This window comes from Gallus gallus, chromosome 4 (genome assembly GCF_016699485.2).
Source record: "Gallus gallus isolate bGalGal1 chromosome 4, bGalGal1.mat.broiler.GRCg7b, whole genome shotgun sequence".
Lineage (NCBI taxonomy): Eukaryota > Metazoa > Chordata > Aves > Galliformes > Phasianidae > Gallus > Gallus gallus.
In genome coordinates, this window is record NC_052535.1 from 71,226,330 (window position 1) to 71,240,342 (window position 14,013).

General features: G+C 34.6%; 1 protein-coding gene across 8 annotated transcripts in view; it reads right to left on the bottom strand.

Annotated features, from left to right (window-relative positions):
- The window catches only part of PCDH7 (protocadherin 7), a 256,931-nt gene that overhangs the window by 126,891 nt on the left and 116,027 nt on the right, over nt 1-14,013 (bottom strand). For 2 of the 8 annotated variants that reach the window (XM_040699312.2, XM_040699311.2), the window contains one exon: nt 5,003-5,111. The exons of 1 other annotated variant lie outside the window; for it this stretch is intronic. In XM_040699312.2, the coding sequence (XP_040555246.1) occupies nt 5,003-5,111 (109 nt within the window). Of the gene's footprint in view, nt 1-4,894; nt 5,112-14,013 lie in introns of those variants that run through there. 5 more of the 8 variants (XM_040699310.2, XM_040699308.2, XM_040699309.2 and 2 more) reach the window with 3 other exon arrangements.

A 14,013-nucleotide genomic window follows, 5' to 3' on the forward strand; every position in this document is an offset into this window, starting at 1 on the left:
GTTCAACTTAAGGATTTGAATTCAAGGGAGCAGAATGCTGCAAAAGGGAACAGGACTGCAAAAAATTCTATTGGACTAGTCTATTAATGTCTGGATTACAACAGGGACATCTAATTCTTCAAGAACATTAACTTGTATTTTTATTATCACTGTAAAACCCTAAAGTGAAATGGATTCTGTAAACTAATAGGTTCTTTCTTTCACACTACTAACAATTTCATCCAGAGAACAAATATGCTACCTTTCAAGTAGAAGTGAGACATGGCTCTTACAAGTAAAGTACATTTATCAATCATGAAAACTTCTTTAACGTTTTCAAGTCATTATCTCACATACCATTAACTACTTATCTACACACTGGAACTTCAGTGCTCGTAGTCTAAATCTCAAATTGTCACAGTGAACATAGAATATTATCAAACTGTATGAATCTAGATAATGCACTTCTCTTTCTTGCCCCTTAGTTCTTCATGTGTCAGCTGGAGTGTAGTTTATCTACTGACTTAGTGGGAGTCAAGTAACTGAATCACTGAAATTCTGAGCACTTCTTTAAACTCAGCCCCTTATTTCCTGTGTGATTTCAGACAGATCCCTTAATCTTTCTTGACTCCATTTCCCCTTTAAAAACATCAGCTGTAAACTATTCCCTTATTTTTTTTCTTTGACAGAGATGACTGCTGTTCCAGCACCTTTGCATATCTAATAGTGGCATACAGACTCACACAGAATGCTACACTGCAGACTGAAGATATGTTTGTGCAGAAATACCTGAGCTAGCATGGACGGAGATATCAGGTGTAGAAAACAGTCTAATTGTGACTGCATGGAAATAAATCTCCAGGGAAGAGCATGTGAGTGAAATCTGCTACAATTTCAACACTATAGATACTCCAGCTAGATGGAACAAAGGATGAAACTGATTAGGCCACTACGTGTGTAAATAAATAATTAGAATACAGAAATCTGAAAAAGTGAAGTATAATCAAATATTTCTAAAAAGGCTGCAAGAAACATGTGAAAGATTTGGCAAAACTATGAAACATACATGAAACAGAAAAATGAAAAGTTCTGCTTAGACGTAATGTGTGTGATTAACAATAGAAATTAATAATAAAAACGTGTATTGTTCATTCCACAAATGGTGAATATTCCTCTCCAGCTATCCCTACATTAGAATAAAAATTGGAAGCTAATGGAAAGAAAAAAATTTATATGCATGTGATAGCCAAAAACTGAAAAGCCTAGGAATATATAATTCAGATAAAAGTTATATGATATGAAAACATAAAAATCCACAGAATTTAAAGAGTAAAATGGAATATTTCCATCCACTTTCTTATAATGATAAAAAGGAACAGTTCCTAAAACTACTTAATATGAGAAAAAAGTATAAAAAGCAAATAAAAACAATTTTGATAGCCATCAGAGGAAATCACTGTTGAAAAATATTATTCAGGCCATGAAGACGGGTTATGGCTTGTAATAATTTAGATTCTTTTTTATTATTATCTTTAAGAAAGTCACATTTTAAAGCACATGCTAACTATTAACTGTTAGAATCATGGATAAGTATCTGCCATAGATCCGCCATAGGGTTTTTGTGTGTTGAAGCTTTTTTCTTCCTTTGAGATATGGGACATTAGGCATTGTCATAAAAAGAACACAATGACTGAAAGACAAAGAAATTTGTTTAGCATGGCAATGCATTTTATCTTGAAATACAAATATGAATGTAATAAGAATGTTCTTGAGAAAATTATTTTTAAATTCACATTAAGATAATGCCATCCTAAATGCATATTAAGAGAAAAAGGCTACACATATGAGCAGAATTTCCTTGTGAGGAAAGCTCCAAGGGCAGGGGATAAATAAACTCAGAAGTTACTTATAGTTCTGCAGATTTTACTAATTAACAAGATCTTTGCATTCTGAATTTTCACAGTCAATCTGCTAACATTTTTTTTTTCTATTTTTTCTTTTCTTTTCTTTTCCTCCTGCATCTGACACCACAGCTAATCATCAAAACAAAAACTTCAATCTACATCTGACAGTCATGTAGGCTGGTAGGCAATATATAGCGTATTCCTAAAAAAATTAACCCCTCTGACGGTTGTTTCATTACAGCATTTCATCCTGCCTGAGAAAGTAAAAAGAAGCATCTTAACAGAAAACAGAAAATTGAATTTCATATTTACTTTTGTAGTGAAGTCAACCACCTTAACATTTGTCTTAACTACAAAAATTATGCTTTCTTTAATTATCTTATCTTGTACAAAAATGTATCAAACTTATCAGGGGGGTTATCATACTGTACTGAAAGTTATCTTTTCAAATTTTAAAATGAAACCCAAAACAACTAGTTATAATGATATCTTTTTTTCATACCAACTGAAATTAAATGATAAATATCTGAAGTACTAACAATTAAAAACTAAGATAGCTTTCAAAGTGCCTTTTCCATGGATAATCTGAACGAAAATCCAGTATAAATTCTGATTAAAACTTATTCAAGCTAAACACTGTATCTTACCTAGATTTCAATTAAATGTGATGAATGAGCACTTGATAGATTTCAATTCCAGTTCTATTTCTGTCACAATTATCCATTAATGTTGAAGATTACATTATCATAATTTGACCAATACAATTGTGCTTCAAATAGCTCAAATACAAGTGGACTTAAAAATCCAGTCACAGAAAACTTTCACTCCAATGTCAGATACTACATATATGAAGTAACAAAAGTACATTCATTCTATCCTGTTCTGTCATTATTTATGGATTAATGGTAATAAATTTCTGGAGGCAGATGACATGCCATTGTGGAAATCTAGTTTTTAAAATGTGACAGAAAAATCCAGAAGTCCAAAGCACCGGATTCAGCACACTGTCAACAACCTTTGAATGGTCTCAATTCGAGAAGGAATCCTTGACTACTATATTCAAGTACTTCCCTACAATTTTCTTCATGATACTTTTGTTTTTAGTTATTCATTTTTAGCTTATTCATTTAATATTATATATGTCTACATATTTCTATCTATACCATATTATTTTTAAAACTTAAGCAAATTCATCTTAGCGAAAATAAATTATCATCTTTCAAAAAAGTAAAGTATTATTTTAAATACTTCAACTATTAGAATGCAATGTCAATTTCAACATCAACTAAAAAACTTAAATAAACTGGTTTGTTTTATTTTTTCACATCACTCAAGCAATTCAATTTTCAATTACAATTCAGTAAGTGTGGTTATTTTAATTGGCTACATATTAAAAATTATGTTCAATTGTGGCTATCCAGTTTTTTGGTTTAGACACACTCCATGCTTTCTGAACTCACAGTTTAATGTCCACCAATGAACTACACTGCTTTATGTCCAGGGGAATGCTCAAATTATTTAGTTACATTTTATTAACTGCAAAACCTAACTACAAAACAAACAGTAAGACAATAATCCTAATTTAGATGTAACATCTATTAGTCTTTTTTTCTGATATTTTTTCTAGTAATAATCACTTTCTTCCCTATCACTCAAATATAAAAAGGAAATATAAATATATATATTCTTACAAACAACCAAATAGAATATGTACACACAGACTTACATATAACCTAACGTATCTTATGTTTCACTGGATAATACCATCTTACTTTTTTATTAATTACTCATTTATTGGGGGAATTCACATTATAAGTAAGTGTAGAGTGCTGTAGACATTATTCAGTCATTTTTACTAGACTCGGCAATATCTTACCACATATTGCAAAATACTTTTATTGAGTCAACATGTCTATCTCAGGAAAGAGAAAAAGCAAAGAACAATTAACCAGTGCTCTAGCCTCTGAAAAACTAAAATATGTTTAGCAAAACTCATTCATCCAATTTATACCAGTGAATATACCATATATCCAACAACTTCAATTGGATTAGCAAACCCATTATTTCATTGGTTAGCAAAAAATCTGTACATTTTGGCGTACACTAATTTATTGTATTGTTTACGGGCAAATTGTAACACAATGAAGTCAGTGCCTGACTTCACTAAATTTTAGATTACAGCCAATAAGTGAAGTGCAGTAAATGAATTAGTATTTGTTTATTTCAAATTCAAAAGATTTTTTTTATCTAGTTTTTTTTTTTTTTTTTTTTTTTAGGTAGAAAGGAAAACAGAAGTTGAGAATTAAATTACACTTATTTTGAAATTGATGAAAATTTAGTAGAGTGTAAATAAGGTTTCAACATTTTCCCCTTCTACAAAAATAGATGCTGAATTTAAATTAGGTGTTCTAAAAGTACAAAATAAAGAGTGAAGAACAGGAAAGAAATATCCTTCTTAACTAAATACTGAAGAATGGACTTGACACTCAGTGAGCGTTCTTTTGGAAACAAGCTATACAATATTTTGGGGGAAAGACAATTCTCTTGAGTGAAGTTTTAAAATCCTACTGTCTTTTCGCTGATGCTGTACAAATCACATTCTGGGAAATTTTCTAAGTAGTTTTTGAACAACAGCAAAAAACAAGCAAAAACAAACAAACAAACAAACAAAAGAATAAGAAAAGAGGATATACAGTTCTTTTATCTAAAATGGAAAATAAGGAATTTAATTCAATTACCATCTCCCCAGATTTCTACAGATACTTTTTTAATGTTTTAACTGCTTCTGCAGTATAGTTTTTAAATCATGTAAAGAGAAAAAAATTCTGGGTTTATTAGTAGAGTTATGTCCCATTATTTTGTGTATCTGTATTTTAACAATCTTTAAAATAAAATAATTACAATTTTAACTATTTAATGTGTTTATTTATTTATTGGACTGACCTATCAAAAGTCTACTTAGTATCACTTGCTAGTGAGATTATATGTGTGAATGTTGTGTTTGCCCCTACCATTTTCCATATGCTCTGCCTCACCAACACTGCCATCCGGCGTAGTCCTTTCGTAGTTGTCCTCTGGGAGTGGAAGGGCACCCAGTCTTGGCCCTGATGAACTCTTACTGCTTGGTGTTTCTGACTCCTCCAGACCGCTGTCATAGCAACTCTGCAATGACCCTTGATGTGGGTCCTGAGGCTGACTCACAACAGAAAACGTCACTCTACGAAATGGCTGCAAGAGAAAAGATTCTGAATGTCACTGAAATGTTCAGTCTATGAACAACTGATTCTCAAAATATGACTTAAGCAAACTAATATTTAAACATTTACTTATTAAACAATTTTGTCTAAATTAAATCAAACAGTAAGTACAGTCCTTAAAAGGTCATTGGACAGAATATCTGGGGACTTTCAGTATTATAGACAGCCCACAACAGTCATGCAGTTTTGAATAGCCTCCTTTCAAACAGTTGCATGAGCTAAGCAAGATATTTTATAATTGTTTATAAATTATATTCAGCTTCTCTTTTACTCAATAGTAACAATTGGAATGGAGCTTATATCAGAATGCATAAAGGTACTTGACAGTGTGTGAATGCGTATGTATAAGAGGGTGTGGGTATGTGTATAAATGCTCACATATAAACAATATTGTTTTTAGCAACATAGCAGCACACCCATAAGCATTTTTCAAATTCACTTCCTTGGGTTTGAGATGCTAGTTGAAAACAGAAAGTAAAAACAAAAACAACAAAAAAAGGGGGGGGGAGGGGGAGAGGGCACGAAAGGAAGGGGGAGGGAGGAAGGAGGGTGAAGTTCACTTTCATAGCTTCCATAAAATTCAGTGCCTGGAGATAGAGGGTGTGAGGGTGTTGCCAAATTACTTAATAAAGACTTTACCACAAACACAGCTGACGCCACCAGTTTCTACTAGGATTGTGTAAATGTAGATCAAATATAGATTTGTATTCATTTAAAGTGAGAGATAAAAATGTTGCCCAAGAAGTCTAAACACTGAACTCAAAAATCGGTGAATATTCTAGAAAGTGGGTGAGTAGATCCTTCACTTTTCTGGGGACAGTGAAGGTAGGTAGGATTTTCATTAAGAAATGTATGGATTCTCCTACAGTTTAAACTGCACTTGCACTTCAGCAGTAATAATGCATTTGAAATAATTTAACAATACATTTAAAATAATTTACTGACTAGAAAGACTAGAAAATCACAGAAAAGCATCTGATATTCTAATACAGAACCTAATTTTACTGTGTAGATCTCTATGTCCAAATACACATATACATATTTATACATATACATATACGTAAAAAATGTGTACATGCAGGTATATATATATCATAGAATGCATGTTCTAAAATAAAGACTTGACAGATCTGTTTTATAGAACACTATGTAGAGTTCCCTATGTATAGGAAGCGAGGTCTGAGAGAACTTCCCATCATATTCAGATGTGCTTCCAGACCTCTGTTATGACATGGGCATGCGTCATCCCTACTGGCACCTCTGGTCACTATAGGGTGGAAACGTGTATGCAGGCCAGAAGGGAGGAAAAACCAATTGCAAACACTTATGCAAGTCCTATAGGACAGAAAATCATGTTAGATTTACAAGTAGAGGGCTGGAGTTTTACTTGGAATTAATATTTGTTACAATTTTATTGAAAATATAATGTAATATTTAATGCAGAAGATAAATAGTTAGGACAAGAAATATAAGATTAAGCCTTCCTGACACAAGTAGATCAGAAGTTCGTAAATGTGAGCTATTCCTCTGCTGAATCTTTGACCTTTTAAAGTTTCCTATTCTTCAAATGCAAAGTGCTTTCACAGCAGTTTTATTTAATGCTTCAGGCTATATCAAATGCAAGGACAACAGAGAAAGAAAACAAAACAAAAGAATGGAGACATCAAATAATGCACATTAAAAGAGCACATTAAAAATAGTTTCGACTTGCTGCTCCTTTCTCTGAACTAAGAGGAAACAGCATAAAACATAGAGGACGACTACACCTACTGTGTTAAGACCCTAGACGTACAACATATAATTTGAATATTTTTCCCCATAGTTTCTCAGTAAGATCTTTCTCTTCCACAAGTATTCAGAAGTGTGCCATTTGCTGAGTTAAAACTTTTAACACTGGTTTTAAATCATGAAGGAAGGATAAAGCCATTTTGCAATAGTCTGTCCCACAAAATAACTGTCATTTGCATTGCGCTTTCATATTTTAATGGGTTGTGTATTGTGTAATTGATCTTTTACACAAACTAAATTATCTCAGAGAAATAACTAAATGAATATACAATGTCATTATGGTTTTAGAGGTGAGAAACTGACTTTCTTTTATCATTTCTGTTGTTGTTGTTTTAATTATGGAAGCAGTCGTTTCTTTTCTTGTACTTTGCAAAAGTGGACTTCTAAGTACATGAAAAGATGCTGGACAAAGACAGTATTTCATATCTGTTGAGAAGCTCTGTTGTTTCTTTCCAATATGACTATTTTCTTATCAGCCCAGTAATTTTGACAATGTTGTAGTTCTGTGACTGCATGCAGAGCTAAAGTCCCTCACGTTTATTTCCCAGTCTGCATGCAATTATGTACATATGGAATGCTTGAGGCAGACCTACTTTCACCCTGTTTTATTATTATGGAAGTGGCCCCTGCAACTGCAGCCCTGCACTCCTTGCTGTCCATCCCTGCCCATCACTTCTTTACTTGACTGTGAGTTTTACTTTCCCTTCATAGCCATTCCTAATTTAAGGATCTAAAAGCAAAAGTCCTTTGCAACAAGACCAATTGTTGATCCACAGGATCTATTTGGTTCTTCCCAATATTTTCACTGTCAGGATTGAGGAGACACCACTTAATCCCACATGCTCTTCCTTTTCTCCTTTTGGAGACATGTAGCCAGCCTTGATACAGTCAACATGTCCTCAGGAACTGCCACTGGTGCTTAGATGCACAAGCAGGGTAATAGTGAGAGGGATGAATAAGCCTCAGGAGGTTCAAGACATCCTGCATCTGAGCACCTGGCAAACTGCACACATGCCTACATATCAGGTCAGATCAGCAAATGGGACCCCTCACAAGAGGGCTTCTATTTCTAATGCTTCATCAGGCAAAATTTTCACCCCATTTACCCCCAAGGCAAATGAAGAGTTATCTGCTTTGTGTTACAAGAAGTCACAAATCTACAGTCTTCCCCTTCTTGGCAGTCTCTCTAGTGAGCACACTGGCTCTCCTAAGTTTTGTGAAGTCAGGGATTCAGGCCCTATGGGTGATGTGTATGTATGGGTATACATACTAAATTTGTATTAATATAATAGTATTTGCTGGTAATAAATACCCATGCTTGGTGGAAGAAATCTGCTTGCAGTTAAAATAGCTGGGTATGTAAGGAATATCCATATGCTTGTTCTTGACAGAAAACTGCATTTTTATTTTAAACAAGTTCTAGTATAAAACACACATCTTATCTTTGAAAAGGAATGGAAAAATATATTGTGGAATCTTTCATACAAGCAAAAGTAATTTGTGTGTTCTCTCCCATATTGTATACTATAACATACTAGTAACTATATATAATATGTACTAGTGAGTATATACATAACATACACATTACAGAAAAATTTGAAACAAATTCAGCGTGATATAAACACATGAAAGATCATCTATTTCTAAAGCGTTCAGTGAAGTTCCATTTTAAGAAAATTCCTATTACTGAAAATTCATGATAGCTAATATATATATTAAAATGAATCTTAAATTTCCACATGACTAGAGTTCTAGATATGATATTATCACTTGAAAAATAACCCTAATGACTGTTATTTTGTTCAGTACATGGGCTGCAAACTCTCTGATTGACCAAAACTTCACGTAATGGAACTCTGAACACTGTAGCTACATATCAATTACTACTGAGTTCTAAACCAATGATACAAACTTTGTGAACTTCCCACAATTTAGATTCACCTAATCCTCATCCCATAGATTAGTTCTGAATATCATAGTATATCTCAGATAAGAAATTAACTGCCAGAGATACTGTGAAAATATTAGAAAACTTCACATTTACCACACAGATGAATGGAGGAGGTAAAAACCTCCTTTTCCAAATATAATCGCTTGCCTGGGGTCACCCTGTAGCTGAGACACGGTGAGCCACAAACATTCTGCATCATCTACACTTATTACAAGAAACAGAGATGCAACTTAAAATGGGAATTAAAAGAAATTGTCAGAGTTAAACATTTATGTTCCCTTTACCACTTGATGAATTATATGCATATTAACTGTATTCTACTTCTACTGCCAGTACAAATATTACAGTTCTACCCTCTATATCATTTAAATCTCAGTTCATAAAACTTTTGAGAAAACTATATACTAATAAGATGAACTAAAGAGATGGAAGGTGGATATCAGGACTAATATTTCCAACAGACTTTCATCATAATTGCAAAAAATATAAACCACACTTTAACCAGGAGTAACAGACTACATTCTTAATTCTGTGTTTCCATTGATAAAATTATGTCAGTAACATTCCACAGAAAAACTGCCACAAGAAATTTCCAAGTGCTGAAAAAATAAGGCACATGCCCATGTGAGGAGATGAGAGGGTTATATGGGTTATGTTTAGCTTTATCTATTTTCAGTGCACAACATTAACATAGCTCCATCTGCCAGCACTGTGAATCAACATGGTAGAACATTGCCTTTACCCAAATAAGCCTGTCTTTCCCAGCAAAACAGCAATCCTTAGCCTTTACTAGTTCCACAGCAATCTTTACTAAGGATAGTCCTTATTGGATTCAAAGCAAACGTTGTATAGCAGGAATACAAGAGATCTGCCAATTTTATCCCTCTGAAAGTTTTGAATTATTCCTAATTACATTTTATCATGGAGATGATCAGATCACAGAGGAAAGACGCACCCTTGTGTTACACCCCAAAGGTGAATCACCATTTCATCTTTGATTCAGCTGTACTTCATGAACCAGATATTTTCTTCTCCCCTTGCCAGCAGTAAGGAATAAGGCCAAGTGAGGTTCAATAAGGCCAAGTGCAGGGTACTGCACTTGGGTAGGGGCAATCCCCGGTATTTATACATACTGGAGGAAGATCTCCTTGAGAGCAGCCCTGCAGAGAAGGACTCAGGGGTCCTGGTAGATGAGAAGCTGGACATGAGCAAGCAGTGTGTGCTTGCAGCCCGGAAGGCCAACTGTGTTCTGGGCTGCATCAAAAAAGGGGTGGCCAGCAGGGAGAGGGAGGTGATTGTTCCTGTCTATTCAGCTCTGGTAAGGCCCCATCTGGAGTACTGAATCCAGGCCTGGGGCCCCAGTAAAGGAAGGATGTAGAGCTCTTGGAGAGGATCCAGAGGAGGGCCACTAAGATGATCAAACAACTGGAGCACCTCTCCTATGAGGAAAGGTTGAGGGAACTGGCCTTGTTTGGGTTGGAGAAGAGAAGGCTCTGGGGAGACCTCATTGTGGCCTTCCAGTACTTGAAGGGAGTGTATAAACAGGAGGGACAACTGTTTACAATGGTGGGTAGTGATAGGACAAGGGGGAACGGTCTTAAACTGAGACAGGGGAGGTTTAGTTTAGATATCAGGAGGAAGTTTTTCACCCAGAGGGTGGTGATACACTGGAACATGTTGCCCAAGGAGGTTGTGGATGCCTCATCACTGGAGGCATTCAAAGCTGGGCTGGATGTGGCTCTGGGCAGCCTGCTCTAGTAGTTGGCGACCCAGCACATAGCAGGAGGTTGAAACTAGATGATCATTGTGGTCCTTTTTAACCCAGGCCATTCTGTGGTTCTATGATTCTGTGAGTCAGTGCAAAAATCACTGCAATTATGCCATATTAACTTTTTTTTTTTTCCCCTGAAATACAGTGCTTATCATAGTCTGCATTGACTAACTCTATGTTATTAAGTAAAATGATATTACATTTTGAATTTATGAAGAACCCTAATTTCACAGATAGGCATTAGAGAAAGACTATGGGTAGACTAGGTAAAAAGCAATATATCCATATCGCTGAATGAAATACTTTACCCCTGGTTCATTCCGATTACAGTGACGGGATGGAAGTGTTCCTTTTATGGTTAACTGAGAGTAGGTGTTTCCACCACCAGCCCTTCCTCAGCAAGTCGCCTCACAATTGATTCTGGATACAAAGTAGACACACCGAAGTGTAACAAGGTGTAACAAGTGTAACAAGTGCTGGCAATTTTTTGTCTTCATTGCTTAGCACTTTGATAAAAAATTGCAAGTTTCTATCAGCCCTCCTTGCTTTTGCAACACCTTCACCTCAACAGCCTCAGGATTTTGAAAACTTTCTAAACAACTATGAAATATGATCCATGAATCAACTTAATAAGTTAAGAAGCATAAAAAAATAGTGCAAGCTGAATACTCAACTAAATCAAGCTTTCTTATTTTGAATAGTTCTACTAGTTCACTCAGCATTAGCTTGGGCATTAACCAAACCCATGCAAGATTAGCAGTTAAAGCTCTTGGGTTTTTTGTTTGTTTGTTTTTGTTTTTGTTTTGTTTTTATATTTGCTTTCACTCAAAGCAGGTGACTTCCCTCTTTGAAGCACATGTGATATCTTAGGCTTTGATTTAAGTTGGCCAAGGAGCTGTCTAGCTCAGATTTTTCACAGAAGTACAGAACAGATTACATTGGAAGGCACTTGAAGAGGTACCCAAGTCCAACCTCCTTGCTTAAAGCAGAGTCACCTTCAACACTTTGCACAGGGCCATGTTTAGTCAGGTTTTGAATACCTCTGAGAATGGAGACTCCACAGTCTCCCCGGGCACTCTCTTCTGCTGGTGTTCTTCAACTCTCACAGTAAAGACTGTTCTTATTTTCAAATTGATTTTTTTTTCTTTTGTATTTGAGCATGGGCCAAAGAACAGAAAGCACCAGTGATGAGTCATACCTAAATAATGTTATAATTCCTGTTAGCTTTACAGAGTCAATCAATGTCAAGACTAACACAGCAACTCTGAGATACGTATAAGGTAGATCTTAAAAAAAGGCAGAAGAGTTAAATCAACTTATCACGTAAGTTCAGAGAGTTTTTTTTAAGCCCTTGAATTTTTATAAAACAAGTCATTATCCTTTTCTTTCTATTCATTCTTAATTGCTGGAAGTTTGTTGAAAGGCAAACAAAATATTAATGAAGAATTACTATTCTGCATGAATAGATTCAACCCACACAACTCTTTCTTCCATTCAAATCACATATTTCTACTGTTCTAACTTTCTATCATTGTGGTTAATATAAAGTTGTCAGGAAATAAAATTAAACAGGCATTATTTTTCAATGACAACTCTGAAACACCTGAGACAAGTACTACAACAGGAGAGGAGATGAGGAGAAACACAAGAACAATCAACTTTTTTCTTATAAACTTAGCAAAAGATAGTAATAATTGTGATTGCAGACAGAAGTTGAATAAAATCAGAAATATTCTGATATTAGAAGCTCTCTAGCAAGCATCATCTATGATGAAGGGAGATTGGCTCAGCTATCAAATAAGAACTTTGCAAACAACAGGAACACCCTGCATCATTATTGTCCTTTATATTGGTAACATTTTCATTAATCTGAGTTTCAGTAGCTTGTGAGCTCCAGGGCATGAACCAGAAACATATTTTGTTTATTCTGTATAAAAATGAAACACAAATCTACTAAAGTCTATTTGCCTAAGCCCAAGGCAACATGTTAAAATTTTGTATTCGAGGAAAATGTTTCATGATACATTTTACATTACGGGTATCTTTACTTTCTTTGAACATATATTTTTCCTTTTACATTCAATGTTTTTCTCAAATATCACCTCTCACCCCTCATCCAGATTTGCCTTTCTGAATCAGAAAAAAAATGATTTCTCAGCAGCCTAATATCTTGGCTGTGTACACTGAGTCCTCATAACTCTCACCTTTTTTTACAAGTAAATAAACAAAAGGCATGCTTACTGTTTCCATGAAGATTAACAGAGAAGACATCAGTAATACGAAAAGCATCCCATTCTCAAAGATACAGTACTCTTTATTGATATCAAAATATAAGACAAAAGTTCATTTACAAAGATTAAACGTTTACATGGCATTTAAACAAAGCCAATATTCTAAGTATTTCAGAAGAGCTTTTCTTGGTAACTACTGAAAGATGAGAACTCAAGAATAAGCAAGAATTTGTAACAGAGGGTCAAAATAATTCCATCTTGCTATTTCGCCTGCTTGTGAAAATATATTTACTGTCAAGCTATCACTTCTGTAACACATTGTTTGTGAATCATAAGAACCAAGCATCTATGACCCTGAAGACAAGAAAACAATCTTTCTCTTGCCACATGATAATACCACACCTGATCCCAGTTTGAAGACCATGAAACACATTGCTAATCTTGTCTGGATTGTCCTACTACACACAACAAATAGTCCAGATTTAGGACCTTCTGATTTTCATCTGTTTGGATCAATAAAAGACGGACTACATGGCCAATGTTTTCCTAGTAGCCACACCATTAGCAGTGAAACTTGGTCACTTTCCATGACGCAGTTTTGCAGTCAAAAATGCACAGAACATGGTAGTGACTGTTGAAAAATATTGTTTTGTAGCTGAGAATTTGCTTTATCAAATATTGTTATTGCACTGTTAGTCCTCAAAAATAAATAGGAGGCATTACTTTTGGAGTGGCCTACATATTTGCTAATGTAGGCATAGACATTTAAAAATTATTTTCTTGATGTTTTGTTTCACTGCACAAAGAAAAGCTTGTGTCTGAAAGGGGACCTTTGCCAGAATGTCGTTGAAATTACAGGTCCAGATACCTAAAGCATATAAAAGTCTTTCATAACATCAAGCTTTAATATTACCAAAGAACTAATGCATAAGAAGTAGTGCTTTCTACAATGCATCTTTTTCTAAATAATGAGCAATATTCCTTCTGCTAAGATTAGATGAAACATTTTTACTATGTTGCTACTAGACCACAAAGCTCTGTATAGAACTCAGTAGATAAATTAGGAAAAAACATCAATAAAGATTTGAATTACTGATGCATACATCACATCAAAGTGGAACTCTTTTGTTCT